Here is a 25,568-nt window from a genome sequence, read left to right on the forward strand (position 1 = left end):
TACATATAATTAAAGGAAGGATGAATGGAGAAGTATAATGGAACATTCTTGATAAGAATCTGCTGCCATCAACCAGGATGCTGAAGATGAAACAAGGGTGGAGATTTCAGCAAGGCAATGATCCCAAACACACATCCAAGGAAACTCTCAGTTGTTTTCAGAGAAGGAAAATCTATGTAAAAAACTGAAGATCCCAGTTCTTAGAAGAGGTCCCAAGAATCTTCAAGATTTGAAGACTGTTTGTGTTGAAGAATGGGCTAGAATCACACCTGAGCAATGCGTGTGACTAGTTTCTCCATACAGTTAGCATCTTAAATCTGTCATTACCAACAAAGGCTTTTCTACTAAATATTAAATACATTTCCATAAGTGTGTTTAATACTTATTTCCTGTGTCATTCCACTTTATTACACATAACTTACTTGTTTTGATTTCTTTGTATGTGTGGATTACTGTATCTGGAGAAAATTTCATGTTGGTAGGCCCATTCCAAAAATATTTACTGAGAAAAATGTTGACGTATATGTGGAAAGAGTTTCAGTGAGCAGCTGCACAGTAAATTCCTCACTTTCTGTATGATTTTTGTACTTTGTTTTATTGTTACATGAAAATAGCTGATATGGGTATTGTAATGAAATCTGCATTTTATACTAAAGAAATTGTTTCTTTTGGGGTTCAGTTTCTGTTATTGTGGTTTTATGTCTGTGTGAAGCATGCAGGTGAGAGTTTGAGGCACTGTATAGGGAGCACAGCATTGCTATGTGTGCTGAAACAGTATAACATGAGCTTGTGGTGTTGTGGGTCCACAGCTCGTTTAGCAAAGGCCATTTAAATAAATAATCACCGTTCTCGCGGCGGCTTAGCAAGGGGGCGTTGGGCCATAGCAAGCCACGGGGCGATCTGCGGTGTGGGCGTTTCTCACCGAGTGCACAGGTGAGGGACTGCCCACATCCGTGATTGTTCATGTGGCTAATGTGCTGCAGCTGCTATGGCCCCTCGCTATATAAAAAGCGCGAGTCAGTTGAAAGGGGGGAACGAACAGAGTAGAACAAGAAAAAAGAGAAGTAAACGGAGGTTGGAGCAGGAAGCAGTGAGGAGGAAAGCGCAAGTCGGTGAAGCAGGAAGCGGGCGAGCGCTCGCAGGCAGCTGAAGGCAGCTTGGGTGTTTGGCTAACACCCGGGAGAAGTAGTGGTTGTGGTCACTCCCGCAGAGTTTGTTTTGTAGGGCGGGAGTGACCGGAAGGTGCAGGACTTTCCGCGGAAGGTAGCGGGAGTCGGGACTTGGGACGTGGTGTTCCCTGCATTGGTGCCTTGATCGTGGGGAATTCCCAAGTCGCTGTCCGGAGGAGCCGGCCGGAGCCAAGGATCGGTAAGGCAACTGACAGCAGACTCAGGCACAAAGGTCAGCTGCAGAGAGAGAGCGTCTCCCTTGTTGCGGGGCCCAGATGGGTGAAGCAGGAGAGACGCTAGTTTAAAAAGAAGGCACTGGGCTTGTTTATAGACTGTTTCCTGTTGGATGTTTTAACCTTGATTTTAAAGGATTGATTTTCCATTGTTTTTACCTTCACGTGTTTTTATGGATTATTTATTTAATCAAGATTTTGGGACTCACTGCACTTTATTTATTGAACACTTTGTTTTTGTTTGACTGTTTTAATAAAAGCACTATTTCACTTTTTACCATCCCCTTGCTCGATTGTTATTGCCTCCACTGACTAGGTCATTGGTGACATTACCGACGGTGTTGGGTTGAAAGGCTCCCAAACAGTAGATGGGAGTGTGGAGCCGAACCCACATCGTCACAGAGCTGTGTTGAAGAGCAGAACCAAATGGTCTCTAAAGATCAGAGAAGATGTGCATTATGGGTGTGTAAAAATGTGTTCACTCATTCGCACAATGGTGGTGATTTCCCTGAGGAAGCTAAATGCTTTACTGAGCATCTGCCAAAGATGTCAGTAGCAGTTAGTCAGCATCTCTGTCAAACTAGAGCTAATAAATAGTCCTTGCAATAATTAACTGCTGCTGGTTAAATTTTGCCCCAGTTTTGCATCATTGTCCATCTATTTTTTTTTTCATTTTTATCTTAATAAGTTTTTCTAGTTTTTAAGTTGTAGCTTATAGAGGGCATTATTGTCACATGTACAGAGTACAATGAAATTCTATTTGCATGTGCTAATTAACTTAGTTCCTCCATCCAGGTTTCTTAATATACTGTATAGAGCACCCTTCCTTGTTAGTGTGCTATTTGTACAATCAAAAACAAGTAGGATTTAAAAAGAAAGGATCTGGTTGTGCATCTGTCACCTTCAGATGCTGGTAAAAAATGAAATCTAAATTGTCATATTGGTGTGAAATTATTCCCTGTTACACTCCAAAAAAATCTTTTCAGAACCTTTGTAAATGTGAAGCATTCCCACAAATATTTTTTGTTTTGAAAGTATTTGATTAACATTTAAATACCACATTCACATAGCTAAGTGCATCCTCCATGTGTTCTTGTATTCACAAGTTTATATCCACCCATTTTTTTTAACCTGTTTAAATCCTAGTCATGGTCATGAGCACTGAAACTTGTAATGGCACCATTAGTCATTAGGTAAAGAAACATAGCTTTGGGTAAAGCCATAGTCTCTTTCAAGGGTCACATCTATGTACACGATCACGTAATTGTGGCATTATTAGAACAGTCTAGATGGGAACTGGCCATTCAGCTCCAGCTTGCTCATCGTATCCACTTAACTTTATATACTCTGACAGTGCAGTTTTTCTTCTTAAAAAAATAAGTCGGAAACATAAAAGGTAATTTGACCAACTTAATCTTTAAACTCTGAGTAACCTTAGCCAAAATTATTTTGTACATTAGGCTAAAACAGTGTGATCATTGAACATTTTGTAATTAGATGTAATTAGAATTACTAACGGTCACGGAAGTCCAGTGATCCCTAGTAAGAGCCACAAAGTCTGCTTTCTGTAACGCATCTAATTTTGCTTGCTTTTCAGTGTGCACAAAACCATGCTTTTATCAAGGCTTTGCTCGGATAGTTTTTTGAAATTAAATTTTCCTCCGATCAGTCGTAGGAACGCGCTTCATTTCGAGTGTAACATTTTTGTAGCTGTGATGTGTGCATCAGTGTAATCGATGTACCAGGAAATCATGCATTGACAAAAGTTCTCCTTTGCTTGGAATTGAAAGTGTGATTTAATTCCTTTTTTTTTTTTGTTATGGAGTACATGCATCGAAGCTTAGAATAGGAAAGATTTTAAAAATAACGTAACATGATTCTGCGTTAACCGCATATTTTTTCATACGCCTCAAACCAAGGAGATGCGAGGGTAAATGAATCGAAGCACGCGTACATACTCAGTACATCCCCTCTCGGGAATCAAACCTCGGATGTAGGCGATAGAGGCGAAGCCTCTACAATTGCGCCATGTTGTGTGGCTTATCTATTTGAGAGTATGTAGATCGGGGTGTATATATATATATATATATATATATATATATATATATATATATATATATATATATATATGCGAGACGTAGTGTGTTAAAGAAGCTATGAAAAAGAAAAGGGAACATTTTAAAAATAACGTAACATGATTGTCAATATACAGTAATTGTTTTGTGAGTGTTGCTGTGATCAAGGATTTGATTATCATTATTTGTTTCAACCAGGGTCGTATTTGTACGATGTGTTGTGTTCAAGTTACATTCTGTGTTTGTTAGTCGTTGTAAAGATTAAATTCTGTAATTACAGCCACATTAGCTCCACAAATGAGACACATGGGTTTACCGGCAATGTCAGTAAACATATACACAGCCTCCCATCGGTTTTTAAAGGCTCTATTTTCAGAATCAACTTTTCTCTTCGGCATCGTGTGGGCTAGCTTCGCAGTAACTACTTGATACTTGCAGTATCATAAGCTAGACTTGATTAACGCGGTAAGTGTTCGGCAAGGCAGCTGAAGCGCTGCATTATGGGATCTGTAGTTTATTGTGTTACCAGCGATTCATATACCCGGGCCATTAATAACAATAATACAGTATATAAAATGATCTCAAGGATGTGACCCGTGGCCCTTGAGTTTGACACATATGGACTAAATAGAACTTGAAAAGATATATTTTTTCGTACATCGAGCCCGCGTGCTATTGTGGTTTTGCCTGCATGCCTCAATAAGTCATCCTCCCCTCGCTCTTACTTTTTTACCGTTCATCTAATGAATACACTGAGTATGGCTTTACCAAAACAATCATTGATGGCGAATAAAGTATCCATTATTCAAGTATGTAGATCGGGGTATATATACATATATATATATATATATACCCGCATATCACAGCGGAGAAGCAGTGTGTTAAAAAAGCTATGAAAAAGAAAAGGGAACATTTTAAAAATAACGAAACATGACTGTCAATATACAGTATTTGTTTTGTGTTACTGAGTGTTGCTGTCATCAAGGATTTGATTATCATTATTTCTTTCAATCAGGTTCGTATTTGTAGGATGTGTTGTGTTCAAGTTACATTCCGTGTTTGTCAATCGTTGTAAAGATGACAGGTTTCATTCATCGATTCGTTTCTTACTGCATCAATAAACAGCTCGTCTTCCTCTTTATCTGAGACCTGACACACTGCATGCACGGGTTTTTTTTAACACTGTCTTCCTTTAGCGGGACATTGACTTTTTCCACCGTGTGCTTTGTTTCCGCAGTAGATGCATTTATGAATATGCTTGTATGTATCAGACGCTTCATATTTTTTGCTGCCTTTTCAATTGTGTAATTGTGTTTTTGTTCAGCGCTCTTTGGAACTGTTGCTTTTGTCTGTGCACTGCGTCAGTTCACGTGAGCCGCTCGGTGTACATGCATCGAAGGTTCCCTTTTTTGCTGGTGCCATCTCGTGCTATGTCCATGGCTGTATTTAATGTTACCAAGTCCTGGCACTTAAAACTTTCTCTCGCAGTTTCGCTGAGTTTGTGCCAAACACCACCCTGACCATCTCATCTTCCTCTGCATAAGCACAGTCCTTCACCCGTGAATATTTAGTGGCAGTTTGCTATTGGATTGCCGCTGACGGACGGCCTTATATGGGCAGGCACTAAATTACAAACGCCAGCGGCAGCCTGTCTATGAACTTAATTTAAAGTTTAGGTTTACATCGTGCTTTGTTTCAAGTAGCAGAACTCATGAATATGGTTGTATATGTCACTGCCGCTTCTTATTGTTTCGCTACCTTCTCAATTATATAATGCATGTTTTCTTCAGCGCTTTTTGGACGTCTTCCTGGTTTTCTATGTACTGCGTGATTACGTGGGAGGCGTGATGATGTCACACGAAACTCCGCCCACGGCGTTCAAGCTCATCTCCATTACAGTAAATGGAGAAAACAGCTTCCAGTTATGACCATTACGCGTAGAATTTCGAAATGAAACCTGCCCAACTTTTGTAAGGAAGCTGTAAGGAATGAACCTGCCAAATTTCAGCCTTCCACCCACACGGGAAGTTGGAGAATTAATGGTGAGTCAGTGAGTGAGTGAGGGCTTGCCTTTTATTAGTATATATATATATATATATATATATATATATATATATATATATATATATATATATAGATAGATATATATATATATATATATAGATATATAGATATATAGATATAGATATGTATATATATATAGATATATAGATATGTATATATATATATATATAATATACACAGTGGTGTGAAAAACTATTTGCCCCCTTCCTGATTTCTTATTCTTTTGCATGTTTGTAACACAAAATGTTTCTGATCATCAAACACATTTAACCATTAGTCAAATATAACACAAGTAAACACAAAATGCAGTTTTTAAATGATGGTTTTATTATTTAGGAGAAAAATCCAAACCTACATGGCCCTGTGTGAAAAAGTAATTGCCCCCTGAACCTAATAACTGGTTGGCCCACCCTTAGCAGTAATAACTGCAATCAAGCGTTATGATAACTTGCAATGAGTCTTTTACAGCGCTCTGGAGGAATTTTGGCCCACTCATCTTTGCAGAATTGTTGTAATTCAGCTTTATTTGAGGGTTTTTTAGCATGAACCGCCTTTTTAAGTTGGATTCAGGTCAGGACTTTGACTAGGCCACTCCAAAGTCTTCATTTTGTTTTTCTTCAGCCATTCAGAGGTGGATTTGCTGGTGTGTTTTGGGTCATTGTCCTGTTGCAGCACCCAAGATCGCTTCAGCTTGAGTTGATGAACAGATGGCCAGACATTCTCCTTCAGGATTTTTGGTAGACAGTAGAATTCATGTTTTTGCCATTTGTGGATAATGGCTCTCACTGTGGTTCGCTGGAGTCCCAAAGCTTTAGAAATGGCTTTATAACCTTTACCAGACTGATAGATCTCAATTACTTCTGTTCTCATTTGTTCCTGAATTTCTTTGGATCTTGGCATGATGTCTAGCTTTTGAGGTGCTTTTGGTCTACTTCTCTGTGTCAGGCAGGTCCTATTTAAGTGATTTCTTGATTGAAACAGGTGTGGCAGTAATCAGGCCTGGGGGTGGCTACGGAAATTGAACTCAGGTGTGATACACCACAGTCAGGTTATTTTTAACAAGGGGCAATTACTTTTTCACACAGGGCCATGTAGGTTTGGATTTTTTTTTCTCCCTAAATAATAAAAACCATCATTTAAAAACTGCATTTTGTGTTTACTTGTGTTATATTTGACTAATGGTTAAATGTGTTTGATGATCAGAAACATTTTGTGTGACAAACATGCAAAAGAATAAGAAATCAGGAAGGGGGCAAATAGTTTTTCACACCACTGTATGTATGTATATATGTATGTATGTATATATGTATATGTATATATGTGTGTATATATATGTATATATATATATGTGTGTATATATGTATATACACACATACATTCATACAGTGGGATGCAAAAGTTTGGGCAACCTTGTTAATAGTCATTATTTTCCTGTATAAATCGTTGGTTGTTACGATATAAAATGTATAGGAGACACACACAGTGATATTTGAGAAGTGAAATGAAGTTTATTGGATTTACAGAAAGTGTGCAATAATTGTTCAAACAAAATCAGGCAGGTGCATAAATTTGGGCATCGTTGTCATTTTATTGATTCCAAAACTTTTCGAACTAATTATTGGAACTCAAATTGGCTTGGTAAGCTCAGTGACCCCTGACCTACATACACAGGTGAATCCTATAATGAGAAAGAGTATTTAAGGGGGTCAATTGTAAGTTTCCCTCCTCCTTTAATTTTCTCTGAAGATTAGCAACATGGGGGTCACAAAACAACTCTCAGATGACCTGAAGACAAAGATTGTTCACCATCATAGTTTAGGGGAAGGATACAGAAAGCTGTTCCATGAGATTTAAGTTGTCTGTTTCCACAGTTAGGAACATATTGAGGAAATGGAAGACCACAGGCTCAGTTCAAGTTAAGGCTTCAAGAAAGTTCAAGAAAGATTTCGGATAGACAGAAGCGACGAATGGTGAGAACAGTCAGAGTCAACCCACAGACCAGCACCAAAGACCTACATACATACATACATACATACATACATACATGTATATATGTGTGTGTGTGTATATATATTGCCATGTGTGTTTTTCACAGTCGGTAGACAAGTCTCTTTAGTGTCCTGCGTTTTTAGAACTGTGACCTTAAATGCCTACTTTCTGTAAGCTATTAAGGTCTTAACGACCATTCCACAAGTGCATGTTAATTAATTGATTGTGGTTAATTGAACATGCATGGAAAACATTGTTTAAACCCTTTACAATGAAGATCTGTAAAGTTATTCGGATTTTTAAAACATTATTGTTGAAATACACAGTCCTGAAAAAGGGACATTTCTTTTTTTGCGGAGTATATATACACATATATATATATATATATATATATATATATATATATATATATATATATATATATGTGTGTGTATATATATATGATGTATGTGTGTGTGTGTGTGTGTGTGTGTGTGTGTATATATATATATATATATATATATATATATATATATATATGTGTATATATATATGTGTGTGTATATATATATATATATATATATATATATATATATATATATATATATATATATGTATATATATATATATATATATGTGTATATATTTAACTCGAGTGAAGTCTCTGCATTGCTACTTTCCACTACTTTTCTGATATATTGATTAAGTGATCTTTTTCACATTGCCCTTTTGGATCTTTGAAAGGGAGGGACTGTAAAATAATTTTATATATTTCAGAAATGGTGTTTAAGTCTTTGAAATTGAGCAATATTTTTTCCAGCATGGACTAGGGTGCCAGATGAGGAAAATCGGGCAGGTTCTGTTTAACAAAGTTCCTAATTTGAAGATAGTGAAAGAAATGTGTAGCTGGAAAGTTAAATTTGGAATGTGATTGTTCATAGGATGTTGTCTATATAAAGATCTCTAAGCAATTTAATCCCAATTTTTTTCCAAAAATTAAAACTGCATATGTTTGCGAGGGTTGAAAGAGGTGGTTCTCTTGCAGAATTGCCACAGATAACAGCTTCTCTATCTTAAAATGCTTTCTACATTGGTTCCATATTCTGAGTGAGTGAAGCACAATTGGGTTATTAGTATGTTGCCGATAACTTGCATTTATTGGAGATCAAAGCAGGGAATATAAAGAAGTACTGCAGGATTTTACTTCTATTGCAGATCAGGCCTATGTATGTTCATGTATTTGTGTCCAGGTTTTTATAGCTTGTATGTTTGCTGCCCAGTAATAAAACTGAAAGTTGGGTAGAGCCATGCCACCTTCTGCCTTATGTATTTGTAAGGTCGCTCTTTGGACACGTGGATGTTTTCAGTTCTAAATAAATTAGATAATTGTTGAATCCAATTACTTAAAAAAATGATTTATTGATGTATATTGGAATGTTTTGAAATAAAAAAATGGCTTAGGAAGAATATTCATCTTAACAATGTTAATTCTTCCAGCTAGAGTGAGATGAAGGGTTGACCATCTATCCAAGTTTTGCTTAATTTTTTCCATGCAGATGGCGAAATTTTGGTGATAAAGAGCTTTGTGTTTATTTGTTATGTTTACCCCTAGGTATTTAAACTGATCTGAAATGATAAAAGGTAGGGTGTCTAATCTAATATTATATGCTTGAGAATTCACTGGAAAGAGTACACTTTTATTCACAGTAATTCTGAGACCAGAAATCCTTTGAAATACTGTAAGTGCTGTTAAGACTGCAAGCACAGAATTTTGTGGGTTTGATATATACAGTACCATATCATCTGCATATAGAGAAATTTTCTGTTCCAATCCTTCTCTGAAAGTACCCTTTATCTGATCAGCATTTCAACAGTGAACCACCAGTGGTTCAATAGCGATTGCAAATAGCAGTGGTGACAAGGGGCATCCTTATCTGTTACCACCTTCTACTTTAAAGTAGTCTGAACAAATGTTTTTAATACAAACTGAAGCTTCTGGATTGGTATACAGTAGTTTGATCCATTCACAAATGTTCGGGCCAAACCCAAATTTCTCTAGTGTAGTGAAAAGGTATTTCCATTCAATCATGTCAAATGCTTTTTCTGCATCCAATGATAATAATATTTCTGGGTTGTTTGACTTTGTTGGTGAGTATATTACATTAAACAGGCATAGAAGATTGGAAGATAAGTGTCAACCCTTGATAAATCCAGTTTGATCTTGTGATATTACTGAAGGCAGCACTTTCTCCATCCTTCTAGCTATTATTTTGAGAGCATCTTAACATCATTATTCAGAAGTGAAATTGGTCTATATGATGCACATTGTAATAAGTCCTTATTTTGTTTAGGAAAGACGGTGATTAATGCTTGGCGAAAAGGTAGAATTTGAATTGATTTTTTTTTTTTTTTTGAAAAGATTTTTTACTGTGTTTAATATTTGGTGGTTTAAGAAACAAGTACTACATAATTAAAATGGTAAACCATATTTTATAAATACACTTTAAGAGTTAGTGCAATTAATAATTTAAAATGATTAAAATATATAGTGCATATATGTTAACATTTAAGCAGTGTTTATTTGCAAATTTCAATTGATTGTATGAGAAAAAAAAAATATATATATATATATATATATATATATATATATATATATATATAGGGTAGGTGAGGTAGGGGTTGAAAGCTCAGGAATAAAAACTACTTTATGATACGTGATTCATTTTCTCCCTTTGTGGATCTCCAACTGCTAATATGCAAACCGTATCATAGACCTTCTCTTCTATATATATATATAAATATATATATATATAATATGTGTGTGTGTGTACTTTTTTTTTTTGTTAGTTTTTTTTTAAATTAAGCCTTGTTTCAGATAGGTGCAGTAGAGAAAAAAACTACAGCTTGTAATTATGAGAAGCATTTTATTCTCTTTCATGCAATATGTATTATGGATAAATATTTTGTACATATTTTATTAGGAAATTTTATTTACTTTAGTATTTTATGGTCACTGAACAATATGCCTACAGGATTTAGTTTTGTTAATAAAAAAATGAACAGTTAACACCTTTGATTTATAGTTTAATTATAAAATACACTTCAATATAGGGCATAAGACTTTCATTTGTCTGGTTATGCAGGAGATTAATTTTTAAAGGGATAAAGAAAAAAAATTGGATTCGGTTTTGGCCTTAAAAAACCTGATCAGCATATCCCTATATGCAAGAGAATGAAAATAAGCATTTTTCAGTTAACTTTTAACTGTTTAGACCAATGCAGCCTGAGCCTTTTTGGCAGTCTGGTGTAATGGGTAAGGCTTTGAAATTCAAATCCTGAGTTTTTGTGGTGAAATTTCCCAACTGACACTGTCTGATCCTGAGCAAGTCACGCCACCTGCCTGTGCTCCAATTGGAAATAAATGTATATGTAAGTTTGTCTCAAATGTTGTAAGTCACCTTTGGATAAAGGTTTCAGCCAAATAATAAGTACAGTAGTAATTACCTTAAACACTAAATAATACTTGCACAGATAATTAACAGGTGACAGAGCAAAGCCATTTACAAACCCCATACAACTGTTGATCTAATTTTTGTGTCAGATATGTTAGTGATGAATATCCTTCTGCTCTTTTTAAAGTTGGGTGCATTTGTATTATATACATTATCAGTTGTTTGAACACAGTCATCCAGCATCATACTGCTCCCTTATCGTTTGAATTATTAGATGCCCTCTAAGAGTTACAGAAATTGAGCAGGCATTGCAGTTTAAATCTTCGAACCTCACACCATGTTACAAAGTGGAAATATTTTCATGGACAAAAAGATTCAGAATTTTATTCTTGGAAATATTCTATAAAATGCTTATTTTATGAGAATATAACCAAGGGATGTCACTTTTTAATTTCATTTTGGTTATTTTTAGTTTATAAAATCAAGTTTCTAGGGTGTAATTTATCCATATGTTTTCTGAACCTGTTTTTTTTTTCCCCCTCTTTTTCCTCTCCTTGTATTGCAAGGTTGACGGAACCAGATCTTTAATGCATGGCTTGAGCAAGGTCAAATTGTACCAGTGTTGTCTCTAATTAGTTTGATATTGCAACTGTATCTGAGATGTGAGAGTAGTCACTTTTTTTTTTAATATTATAAAACTTTGTATTGATATAATTTTTGCCCCCCTTCTTTTTTTTTTCTTTTAAATAACAGTGACAGCTACATTGCCCGTGTTAAAGCAGTGGTTATGACCCGTGATGACTCAAGTGGAGGATGGCTTTCACAAGAAGGAGGTGGCCTTAGTCGAGTAGGAGTCTGTAAAGTCACTCAGTCAGATAACAATGGAAAAAGTGATTTCCTTATTCATGGGGAGAGGCTGAAAGACAAACAGGTATGTTAGCATGGTTTTCATTACATTTCAAGATGATAAATGCTGTATGAAATGTCAGTGTTCTTGATGACAATCTATTCTTTCAAAATTGAGGGAAAACAGGATTTAACTAAAGTCATGCTAATTTAGAGGAAATCTTGAGAAACCTGTTTCTGATTCTTGTTTTAATTGATCTGCTTACGCTATACTCATCATCATTCTGGAAATTTTGACAAGCACACTATTTAAATTCCAGAGATCAAAATCAAAGCTGAATGCTGCAAGCTTGTACTGCTTAAATAAAACGGCAGAAGTTGAAGGGATTCCTTACTATATTTTTTTCACTTCTCTCTGTGTAGGTGGTGCTTGAATGTTTCTTAAAAAAAGATTTGATATACACCAAGGCCACACCCACATTTCATCACTGGATAATTGACAGTAAAAGGTTTGGGCTCACTTTCCAGAGTCCTGCTGATGCACGTGCATTTGACAGAGGTGTAAGAAAAGCAATAGAAGACTTGACAGAAGGTAATATACATTTTTAACTAAATGATCCTTCTGAAAATCATCTGTATGTGTATGGCATGCTCTTTTTTTAATCTCTTAGGTATTTTTTGAAAGAACTATTTAATAACTTGACATACCCGCCTTATTAAGTCACAGTAGGCATTATTCAGGAAGATATTTTTTTTCTTAGATATTTCACTTTTAGCTAGTAATGTCTTGGAAAATTGATATCTTAATGACCTCAATCACAAATAACACATTTCACACCTTAGTTGCATTGTAAATTTTTAAATAATGTAAAATTATCTGTTTTACTTGCTTTTTGCTCAGTTGTGGTGGTTTCATTGTAAGCTTTAAGTCTTATTCTGTTTATTATTCTTGTATTTTTTGTGCTATTGGACCTATATTGAAAACTTTCTTCATGCCCTTTTGACTAATCTTTTAATATTGTGTTGGTGGAGCTGATGTCACTTTTTATTCATGTTGTTTCTTCCATTGTCTTTTTACATTTGATGCATTGCTTGTGTCAGCACTGCATGTTGCCATTGTTGCTTCATTAATTTTATAGTTTCTGTCTAATAGAAGTCTAACTTCCGTGTAATACGGGCATGCTAGTCTTTGCTTACTATGTGTGTTGTGAAATGTCTAATGTAGTATTTCATACCAGTGTTTTAATTCCTAGTTTACAATTTATAATTAGAACTATTTAAATTGTGTGTGTGTTTATTTAACATTTGTGTGTGTTGATTATATATAGCTATTTTCGTGTTTGGGATTCTGAGTTGCACAAAGAGTAGTACTTGCAAAAACACTTTTTTCTTGTATTTGAAGAGAGAAAATTGGAGCCTTTATTAAACAACACGGGAAATTTGACCGCTTCTTCGTTTGTTTGACCCCAGATGACAGTTCTTTGGGATTTTAAATTTTAGATTTCAAAGGTTACTTCGTCAGGGTTCTCAAGTTGAAAGGAGGCAGTTCCCACAGTGTCATTCACAATTTGCAAAATAAAACGTCTCCCAGCTAATGTGCAGATTGTACAGTAAATTAAAGTTCAGTAATTTACTGTATAATCTGCTCACTGCATAATATCCTTTCTGTGGCAGGAGTCTCTTCATTTTCACTAGTCAAATAAGATTTAATTTCCAGAACCATTTCTGGAGCAGCTTCACTGGCAGTGAGTCTCTCCACTTCTTTAGCCTGCTCAATCTTAAAAGGAGTGGAAGAAATGCTTAAGGGAAAAGGCTGTATATTTCCCTTGGTAGCGTCGACCAGGGACAGGTGTCCAAAATTGCCATTCAAACTCTGTGTATCTTGTATTACCACTATATTTTACTAGAATTGCTTTATGTTAATATGGACAAAATGAATGTACACTTGCTTCAAGCTTTTACTGTGCAGTTTCCAGAGCAGGTCTCAGCAGATCACACAGAGATCAATGCCAGAGTCCAGTAATGAAAACACTTCTTACCTCATTAACCCCACAAAAACACAAATTATTTTTTTTTCCTGTCATGGAAAGACATGCTTCTGTCATGCTGATCTCAATGAACCGGGCCAGGGAGTAACCACATCCTCTAGTGATGTGATCTAGTGGTTTTCCACAGTGAGAGTAAATCAGTTTGTTCCAAGATCCACAGTCCAGCAGCATCTTTTGACTGGATTATTACCTTGGCTCAGTTCCTTGGGAACCTCCAGAGCACTGCTCATTCGATTTTGGGGAGCATAATTCTATTGTGAAAGACTGCAGCATAATTAGGTGACGAATACAACATTGGATAACCTGAGTAGAACTTTTAGGTAAACACTTCAGGATAAACTCTGATTGATCAAAGTTTCTTCCTTGTGGAGCAGATCAAAGACCAAACAGCAGCTGTGGTCCTGGTGTCATTCTAGGGTAGCCCCCGTCATTTCAAATGGCCCACACACCCTCCATTCTTCTCGCCCAAGTTTTCAGACCTCGGACATTGCTTCTTAGCATCTCTTCGCAAAGGTGCCATTCACCATCTCAATGAGACCTCTATGGGGTTATCATTAAACCAGCTGTTAATTAGGTTCACAAAGTCTTGGGCCTGGGCTCGTATTGGGTGGTGCTGGTCAATTTGCCAAACATGGACATTGTATCTCTTGATTGAAGTACTCGGGTAAGAAGAAGAATTTACTGCTTCATAAAATCATAATCATACAATCTGTTGACAGTTGTATTTTGAATATCCTGCTGAGCATTGCCACTCAACAGACATAATTTCTTCTGTCTCACCTCATCATCATGGGCATGCAGCTAAAATTAAACTTTTTTTTATAGCATGTCTCTAGCATAAATATGAATGTGAACACCCTCTGTTCTGTGTCAGGATGGGAATGGGTCATTCCGAGAATAGTACTAATGCTGCTGTTGCTTAAATGGATCCATTTTTGTGCAACCCAACTTTTAGTATCACTTCTCATGTTTGGGGGTTCTGAAGCGCACAGAGAGTCTCCAGAAAAGTGCTTGCAAAACCATTTTAATCCCAAGGAATCAGGAATAAAATAATTCAAATGTGTCTTCCTGTGGTGAAGCGGGTCCACAGCTCACGTCAAAAAAAGGCCACTTTTTGTAAATAAATAATCACTGCCCTCGCGGCTTAGAGAGGGGGTGTGGTTGTGTGGCCAATGTGGTTTCCAGGATGATTCATGATGCGGGCATGTGACGATGAGGGTTCGTTGCATGCTCCCATCTTTCCTATGGGAGCCCTTGAACCCATCACTGTCGGTAATGTTACCGATGAGCTAAGCAGTGAGGCAATAACATAGCAAGGGGATGGTGAAAAAGTGCTTTTATTAAAACAAACAACAAAACAAGAAGTTCAAATTAAATAAAGTGCATGCAGTTTCCAAAGTTCCAATAAATAATCCATAAAACCAATTGTGCAACGTGGAGGTTAAAAACAATAGAAAAACAGTATCCTTAAAAATGAGGTTAAAATACAGAAAGAAGCATTCTTTTAAAAAAAAACAAGAACCCTGGTTCCTTTTTACCTGTCGGCTCCCCTGTTTCCCCCGTCTGGGCTTATCAACAGAGGATTCACCCTTCCTGCAGCTGGCCTTCTCTTCACGCTGCTGTTGGTTGTTCGCCTCTCCGATCCCTGGCTCCGGTAGGCATCACCGAACAGCGACCTGGGATTCCCCAACGACCAGGACTCTCACGCTGGGGACACCATGTCCCAAGTCCCGACTTCTGCAGCCTTCTCAGCCTTATGCAGCCAGTCACCTGCCTTCCGGTCACTCCCACCCTTCAAAATAAATTCTGCGGGAGTGACCACTTCTGCTACTCCTCGGGTGTCAGCCTAACACCCAAGCTCCCTGCTCAGCTGCTGCGAGTCTGCACTCGCTCGCTCGTTCTCCCGCACCGACTTTCTCTCTCCCCACTCCCGTCCGTTCTTTCTTTTTTTTCCCCCCTAACCGACTCGCGCTTGTATTTATCAAGAAGGCGTGGCAGCTGTGGCAAATCAGCGGCCCCAGGAACAATCACGGATGTGGACAGTTTCTCACCTGTGCATTTAGGTGAGAAATGCCCACACCGCAAATTGCCCCGAGAACCGCTTCAGCCACGAACGTGGTGAATAGTTACTTGAAATTGTCCCTTTTGTCGTACGCTGTGGACTGCTACACCACAGGGCAGTCCTCACTTAAGTGCACAGGTGAGGAGTCGTCCGCATCCATAATTGTTGCCGGGAGCCGCCGATTGCTACACCTGATCTACGTCCCCGTAATAAATAGAAGCATGAGGCGGCTAGAGAGGGGATGGAAAGAAAAAGAAACAAACAGAGGTTGCAGGAAAGGGAGGCTGAAAGCAGGTAGAGGAGAACGAGCGAGAGAGAGAGAGCAGGCAGCTGGGAGGTGATCCCCTGCAGAGGGGTGTTTGGCCGACACTCGGTGGGGCTGAAGAAAGCGGTTGCTCCAGCTGAGTGATCACGGAGCTCTAGTGACCGGTATTGAAGACATCTGGCCTTCGAAAAGCAGCTGCAGTTGTGGAGACTTTGGCCTGGTATGGCTCCAGCGTGAACGCCCTGACCGCTGGGGAAAGAACCCAAGTTTCAGCCCGGATGGATCCCGATGTAACCAGGGATCGGAGGGCTACTGGACCGGTGTGGAAGACAGCTGTACTTGCAGGTAGGGTAACTCCCTGTTGCAAAGCCCGATGGGAGAAGCAAGGGAGCCGCTAAGTAGAAAGAAGAAGGCACCGTGCTTTGGATTTAAAAAGACAGCTTCCAGCCATCGTTTTAACCTTGTTGTGTTGTTTTTAAAGGACTTGTTTTTTTTCTAATGGATTTTAACCTCCACTACTTTACTCATTTTATGGATTATTTATAGAGATAAATAGATAGACAAAGACAGCTGGAGTAATGTATAGTCAGCACAAAATCTTCTTTCCTTGTTTGGAAATGAACTATTTTCGTGGTGGCCTGCACGTGGAGAAGACAGTATAAAAAGACTTGGACAGTAGCCAAACACTTTGAAGCCGACAGACGATGGGTGATATCATCATCCATCCTGACAAGCCTTCCAGCGCAGCGACAAAAAATGGCAGACTGTATAGAACAAGATCTCACCTTGGTATTGTCTTGCTATTGGCTTCCCGTCTGTAATGCTGTGTAAATCTTCAGTAAAGAAAACTAAGTTATTTTCTCTTATGTGATTTTTATCGCCTTTTAATATCATGTCTATATAGTTTTCAGTTACTTAAAATGCCACAATTACAAAAGAACTTATTCCAACTAGGGAGCTAGCGACCCCCAAAAAGGAACAAAATGCCATAATCGGCAGGATTGTGGCTAAATTAATAACCGTATCATATTTATAATGTAATATATATGTATAAAATTTGCTTCTGATAATGACAGCATGGAAGGTCTCGGTCAGATATTGAGTATATCGGGGTGGTCGCGCGTACGGTCATGGGCTCCCATGACTGAGTTATACTGCCTTAAATGCCTAGGCAAGATTTTGGTCTCATTTGTTATTGGAGATGGACGTCTGAAGCTGAGCTCCGTTAGCAGCTACTTATTTTCTCTCTTATTTCTTATTATCCCGAGGTATTCTGTATTTACTCAACCCAAGGAGTTTCTACTGCAGTATATAAATATGAGTAATAAGAAAGGCGGTCAGAAAGAAATGGAAAAGAAACTTAAAACTACACTCAAGTCTAGACAAACATCAAGCCCAAGTACAAGGTACGGCCTTTCAGAGACTGACCTGGAACAGGCGAGCGGAAGCACAGACTTCCCAGGATCCTGCTCCACTGCAGCATCTCCAGTTGAGAGCGAAAATGGGTCTTGCAGTCCACGCATCCATCTAATCCTCGCGAGCCAGAAGCATCGGCTGTTGCCACTTAACCCGCGGAGCGCGAAAGCCAAAACGATTTGTCTGAACTGAAGGAAATGATCACAACATTGGCCATGGCTACAGCCACGAGTGATCTCAAGAAATACATTCAGAAAAATGTGAAGAAATAAATAAATGGCTTGCTCAAGAAAAACGAGAAGCTGCGGTTGGAGCTGCAAGAGATGCAGCAAGAACATAAAGACTTGGAAAACGTATATAATCGTTTTGAGTCTTTCAGTAGACATTCGCAGCTCGAATTGAAACAGCAGAACATTTGGCATCTAACGACGATGGAAAAGCTACAGCTGCAAATTCCGAATGCAAAAGCTCGGAGACAGACTTGCGGCTCTGGAATATGGAAGCAGAAGGAATAATATTAGAATCGAAGATGTACCTGAGAATCGTGAAAATCCAATGAATATCGTAGCTGAACTATTATCTATACTAATAAAAGGCAAAGCCCTCACTGACTCACTCACTGACTCATCACTAATTCTCCAACTTCCCGTATGGGTGGAAGGCTGAAATTTGGCAGGTTCATTCCTTACAAAAGTTGGGCAGGTTTTATATCGAAATTCTACGCGTAATGGTCATAACTGGAAGCAGTTTTTCTTCATTTACTGTAATGGAGATGAGCTTCAACGCCGTGGGGGCGGAGTTTCGTGTGACATCATCACGCCTCCCACGTAATCACGCAGTACATAGAAAACCAGGAAGACCTCAAAAAGCGCTCAAGAAAACATGCATTATATAATTGAGAAGGCAGCTAAACAATAAGAAGCGAGCGAGTGACATATACAACCATATTCATGAGTTCTGCTACTTCGGAAACAAAGCACGATGTAAACCTACACTTCAAATTAAGTTCATAGACAGGCTGCCGCTGGCGTTTGTAATTTAGTGCCTGCCCATATAAGGCCGTCCGTCAGCGCAATCCAATAGCAAACTGCCACGGGTAAATATTCACGGGTGAAGGACTGTGCTTATGGAGAGGAAGATGAGATGGTCAGGGTGGTGTTTGACACAAACTCAGCGAAACTGCGAGAGAAAGTTTTAAGTGCCAGGACTAAGGTAACATTAAATACAGCCATGGACATAGCACGAGATGGCACCAGCACAGCTGGGAACCTTCGATGCAAGTACACCGAGTGGCTCACGTGAACTGACGCAGTGCACAGATAAAAGCAACAGTTCCAAAGAGCTGAACAAAACCGAATTACACAATTGAAAAGGCAGCAAAAATATGAAGCGTCTGATAAGCATATTCATAAATGCAGCTACTGTGGAAACAAAGCACACGGTGGAAAAAGTCAATGTCACGCTAAAGGAAGACAGTGTAAAAAAAACCCGTGCATGCAGTGTGTCAGGTCTCAGATAAAGAAGAAGACGAGCTGTTTATTGATGCAGTAAGAAACGAATACATGAATGAAACCTGTCATCTTTACAACGATTGACAAACACGGAATGTAACTTGAACACAACACATCCTACAAATACGAACCTGATTGAAAGAAATAATGATAATCAAATCCTTGATGACAGCAACACTCAGTAACACTCACAAAACAAATACTGTATATTGACAGTCATGTTACGTTATTTTTAAAATGTTCCCTTTTCTTTTTCTACCTTTTTAAACACACTACTTCTCGCTGCGATGCTGGTATATATATATGTATATATGTATATATATATATATATATATCCCGCTCTACATACTCGAATAATGGATACTTTATTCGCCATCAATGATTGTTTTGGTAAAGCCATACTCAGTGTATTCATTAGATGAACGGTAAAAAAGTAAGCGCGAGGAGAGGATGACTCATTGAGGCATGCAGGCTGTAGTCTTGCGTCAACTCTATCTGAATTGCGATCACATTTGAAAAATACATCTTTTCAAGTTCTATTTAGTCCATATGTGTCAAACTCAAGGGCAGCACATCCACATCCGGCCGTGTAATTATATCCGCCCGAGATCATTTTATATACTGTATTATTGTTATTAAAGCCCGGTATATGAAGCGCTGGTAACACAATAAACTACAGATCCCATAATGCAGCGCTTCAGCTGCCTTGCCGAACACTTACCGCTTACTAGAGTTATTGCGCACTGAGTTTGCACGGCGCTTTGGTGACTTTGAAGAACAAAAAAAGTCCGTCTACATGCGGCTCGAACCTTGTGCATGTTTGGTAGCACATATCTGTGTGAGAAGCTCTTCTCAGTGATAAAGACTAACAAAACAGCACACAGGAGTCGCATCACTGATGAGCACCTGCAATCCATCCTGAGAATCTCCACAACACAGAACCTCACACCAAACAGAAACGAACTTGTGGCCAAAAAAAGATGCCAGGCGTCCAGCTCTAAAATGACATATGAGCAAAGACAACTGAATGATTTGATTTGTTATTGCACGTAAGAGCGGGAGTCAACCGTTTTAACAAGCAGCGTATTGCACTGATACAAAATAGCTGTGTGTGTATATATGTAGATATGTATGTATATGTATATATATGTTTATATATGTGTGTGTGTATGTATGTATATATATATATGTATTTGTGTGTATATATGTGTGTGTATGTATGTATATGTGTGTATATATGTGTGTGTATATATGTAGATATATATGTATGTATATATGTGTATATGTATAGATATATGTATATATATATATATATATATATATATATATATATATGTTTATGTGTGTGTGTGTGTGTGTGTGTGTGTATATATATATATATATATGACAACAACACTCATCACTCACAACAGTGACAAAACAATTACATTGACAATCAGGTTACGTTATTTTCAAAATGTTTCCTTTTCTTTTCATTGCTTCTTTAACACACTACTTCTCCGCTGCGAAGCGCGGGTATTTTGCTATCAAAAATAATTGGAGAGGACTTTAAATCGGATACCGAGATAGCGGCAGCTTATCGCATACGTGGATCAAATACCTTTAAAACCAAGTCTTTTATTGTCTGCTTCAGGAGAATACAATTTAAGATTGATGTGATGGCACTTCTCAGACACAAACAAGAGATTTGAAAATAACCACATTCGTATTTTCCCTGATTTCTCACCCTCAACAGCTGCTAAATGTGCAGCTTTTTACAACATTAAACAATGGTTACGGAAGGCCGATATCGGATACAGCCTCTTGTATCCTGCCAAACTGAAAGTGGAAATTCAAGACAAATATCACATCTTCTCTTCCACGGATGAAGCAGAAAAGGAATTACAGCTGATCACGACTCTTTTTTGAAATGCTAAAGTGAGTCGCATCCAGTCATGGTACAGCAAGAAGATATTACCTACTGTCCGATCTGCTTGCACATAATTATACATCCTTGTCTCTTCTTGGACACGTTTTGTTTGTTTTAATTATAATTGTAGGCGTATGTGTGGAAGAAATTAAAGCAGGTGTTTTTTTTTTCGTTTTTTTTTTTTTATGACTATTCTAGAGGAGACTATTAAACATCATACCCTTAGTTTATTGTTATTATTATTGCATTAGGGTTTACTGTGCTTATTCGGGGCCACTTTTTAACACCACTCCCTGGGTTTTACTGTCTTAATATTTCAAGACTGTTGATGATAGTCTGTTAATGATTATATTTTATGCTTATTGTATTAAGACTTTATCGGCAATAAATATCTCTACTTTTTAATCTGCAAGTGCCGCTGCTGTGGGGCTTGTTTTGTTTTGGACGTGCTCTGTTTCTAGGTATGTCAGAGGACCGGGACTTTGTGAAGTGGGGTCCAGCCACACATGGGGAGGCAAAATGGGGGTGGGGGGAAAAGGGGGGGAGAGAAAGAGAGCAAGCTATATGTAATCTATTATTTTAATCCTTATAATAACTACCAACGTAATAATGAGCTGCATGGCAATAACTCGTGGGAAAATTGTAAATTAAGGTTAAAGCTGTCTCACTTTAATTAAGACTACAAAATGACATCAAAAATACAGAATCAATGTCTCTATGATGGGACAGTTAACTTTGTGAGCTGGAATGTTAAAGGCCTGAATCACGAATTTAAGAGAGAGAAAGTATTCTCTCACCTAACAGGTCTAAACGCTAAAATAGTATTTTTACAGGAGACCCACTTACTAAGCAGGGATCAGTTCCGGCTGCCAAAAGACTGGACTGGCCAAATGTTCCATTCCAGCTTTACAAAGAAAACTAGAGGTGTGGGAATTCTTACACATAATGTAGTATCTGATTTTGAAGGGAGATATGTGATTGTCATGGGCAATTAATTTAACTGTACAATGATTTTGATAAATGTTTATGCACCCAATGTTGATGATAGGGAATTCATGCAAAATGTATTTGCATCCATTCTCAATGTGAACAGTCATAAAATTATAATGGCTGGGGACTTCTTAATTGTGTTTTAAATCCACTCTTGGGTAGAACTCCTGTCACAGGTTGAATGACATCTAATACTGCAAAGACAATTACACAGTTTTTAACTGACCACAACCTGTCAGACCCCTGGAGATTTCTAGACCCAAACTCAAGAACATATTCCTTCTACTCACCAGTGCATCATTGCTCCTCAAGAATTGATTATTTCTTTATAGATAGTAATTTCTTGCCTACGACGCTGTTATTATTTCCGACCATGCCCCTTTGATCTTGGAACTAAAATCATTAGGCCCCACACATCTCGCAGATGTAGTCTTAACCCACGTCTATTAGCAGACGAGATCTGTATAGAATTTATATCCAAACAAATCAGTTTCTTCCTAGAGACAAATGCATCCTCAGAAGTCTCTGCAGGAATAGTTTGGAAAACTCTGAAGGCCTTCTTAAGAGGACAGATTATTTCATATATTTCACACCGAAATAAATTAGAAACCAATAAGGTATCAGAGCTAACCAGTGAAATTACTAGAATAGATGAAGAACATGCTAGGTGTCCAAGTGAGGCTCTTCATAGGAATCAGACAGTATTTATGCAATATATAAAATTATTTTACAGTCCCTCCCATTCAAAGATCCATGAAGACAACAGGAAAAAGATTTCTCACTCAACAGATCAGAAAAGAAGTGGAAGGTAGCAATGCAGAGAATTCACTCAAGCTCCATATGTGCAAAGCATGCAATTATTCAACTCAAAATTATATATCGAGCACATCTGTCTCGCCTAAAACTGTACAAAATGTTTCCAGGGCAAGGTGCAACCTGCGAACGCTGCTATCAAGTCCCAACCTCACTGGGTCACATGTTTTGGGCCTACACCAAATGAAAATCATTTTGGATCAAAATTTTTAAGTGCCTTTCAGATAACCTTGGTGTCACAATCCGTCCTAACCCACTCACAGCTGTGTTTGGTGTTCCTCCAGATGGGCTTAAAGTGGAGAAGGACAAACTTGTGATTTCCTTCACTACACTATTTGCATGCAGACTTATTTTGCTAAACTGGAAGAATCCTAACTCCTCTTTTAAGTCAGTGGATACCTAATGTTTTATACTATTTGAAATTGGAAAAAAATTAAATTCACAGTTAGAGGATCTGTGCAGAACTTTTTCAAAACTCGCAGGATCTAATCAATAATAATTTAGAATAAGCTCTTAAAGCACTGAGGAAAAGATTCTTTTTTTTTTATCCGCCTATTAAACTATTACATTTATTTATTTTTATCAGCTTTAAGTTTTACTCCATTGGCCATTCTCTCTTTCCCAGGGGTGGGGGTTGGGTTGATTTGTTTTCAGTCCTATTTTTTGTAAAAATTGATCTATCTGTATGGAATGATTACAATAAAATCAATAAAATAAAAAAATGCCTGGCCCTAACTGGAATGGGGATATTAATTAATCCCGAAACAGTACAGGAGGTGGTCTTGAAAATGTGGGACACAGTGCATAGGCAAAAAATAAACAAACAAAAACAGCTGCTGGTAAATGCAGCTTTTGCTAATTACATTATGTGGGTTGGACTTAAAAGTCCAAAGAATGATTACAAAATGTGGGAATAAAAGATGAAACTAAACTGGACAAAATAAATTGTAAAACAGTTTTAAACTTATAGACAAAAGACTGGTTGTCTAGAATAAAGTGAAACGGCACCAGAGTGGACAACACAGATTAATCAGCTGCCGTACGAAGTCCAAAAGCTGCCAGAGAAGTAAATGCTGTGTTGGGGAACACTGTTTAAAATAAATGACATCGTTAGCCATTAGGAACAGCATTTTGTAAAGCTATGAAGAGCTGTGCGTTATTAAGAGTTGATGCATGCAGGCATGCATTTACCTTATTGTCCGACGAGTCACGCATCCAGCAGGTCTGGCAGTCAGTTCACAAATGAACAGTGTCAATGCCGATAAAATCCATAAAGGCTCGATCGCACTCACTAAAATAATTGTAGAATTCTTTAATGGCATAATAGCAGCCCGATATAATTCAAAATGCACAATTCGTCCACCTGTTAAAAAAAGAAGTTTATGAGCTATGTAGCTGTTCCTATCACTTTGCCTAAAAGGTTAAAGGTTTTGGCAACCCCCATACCTATACTGCTAAAGTATCATGCCATGTGCTAAAACAAACAGAAATTATTAGTCATCTTATAAGCATTGCTTATACAAACCTACATTATAAGCTAGTATTAAAAAATGAAACTGTATAGTGTGTACATAAATAGCACTAAAATGTAAAAGAGCTCAAACTTAAATTGAAAAAAGAATAAATACATTTGGTTTTAACTTTGCAATGAGATGCATGCCTCTGTTACCTTCCTGTAACTACTGGCCATACTTTTAAGAAGGTATTAATTGGATAAGTGTGGATTTAAAAATGAGACAGTTTCTCACAGGACAAAGAAAGATAATTATCGATATGTATAATTGAATTAAAGTAAATAAAATGTCTCCACTTTTGTTTAAAGCTTATCATAAACGTACAAAACATTTTTCCTTTCAAACCCTGATCAAGTTTATTTTTATATTAATAAATGAGAAGGGAGACAAGTTCTTGCGATAAGCAGAATGTGCCTGATGTGCATGAATGAAGGTTGTGTATTTTAGGAACTATAAAGGTAAAGAGTATGGTGGCGCAGTGGTTAGCACACTTGCCCGGTGATAGGAAATAAAGGCTCAAGCATGTATGTTTTCCTTGTTGAGTCAGGATATTCTTTGTGAACGCGTAACTTTTTCTGAGAATGCTTTCTGGTTGTGGAATTGTGCCGCATGATTTCCTGATGGGTGGATTCACCTTGTTGTCGCTGGATCAGATCGCCATGGAAATATTTTCCTTGATTGTCACTGAATTGGTTCACCACAGAGTTTTCATGATCTGGAGATTATGGCCGTATGAAACTGAACTGGAGATGCTCCTAATTTAATTAAGGTAATACCAGCTTGCGTCCTGAGAAGTTGCTTGACTGTCGTGATAAGCGTAAAGGGCAAAAAGTGTTTAAGTGCGTTGAATGGTGAAAACTTTTTATAATGTGTTGAACGGTGAAAACATTTTATGAATAAAATATAAAGCACAACCTCGAGTGAATTTATAGCATGTGTAATAGAGATCTCTGTGAAGGAAATACAATTGTAAAAGAACTTTATTCTGTGAATGAAGTGCAATTGTAAAAGAGAACGTATGAGAATATGTGAAGATATTTGAAAGAATGAAGCAGTTGCTAAGTGTGTTGAAATGACTGCAAAGAATAAAAGCTGTTTGTTTGTGAACAGTTGCTTTCTCCAGTGTGCTGAATGTTGTTTAAAGAACTTCTGCCTTAGCCAAGTAATTTACTTGGGCATGAAGTGGGATAAAATCTAGCAAAGAAAAATAAAAGTTTTGACTCTTATTCAGAG

At 37.7% G+C, this 25,568-nt stretch overlaps 1 protein-coding gene across 2 annotated transcripts in view; it reads left to right on the forward strand.

The window, feature by feature from the left end:
- Positions 1-25,568, forward strand: part of LOC120516275 (sprouty-related, EVH1 domain-containing protein 2-like) — a 132,483-nt gene that overhangs the window by 66,329 nt on the left and 40,586 nt on the right. For both annotated transcript variants that reach the window (XM_039737832.1, XM_039737831.1), the window contains exons 2-3: positions 11,715-11,892; positions 12,231-12,399. In XM_039737832.1, coding sequence (XP_039593766.1) covers positions 11,715-11,892; positions 12,231-12,399 — 347 coding nt within the window. The remainder of the gene's footprint in view (positions 1-11,714; positions 11,893-12,230; positions 12,400-25,568) is intronic.

This window comes from Polypterus senegalus, chromosome 16, assembly GCF_016835505.1.
Source record: "Polypterus senegalus isolate Bchr_013 chromosome 16, ASM1683550v1, whole genome shotgun sequence".
Lineage (NCBI taxonomy): Eukaryota > Metazoa > Chordata > Cladistia > Polypteriformes > Polypteridae > Polypterus > Polypterus senegalus.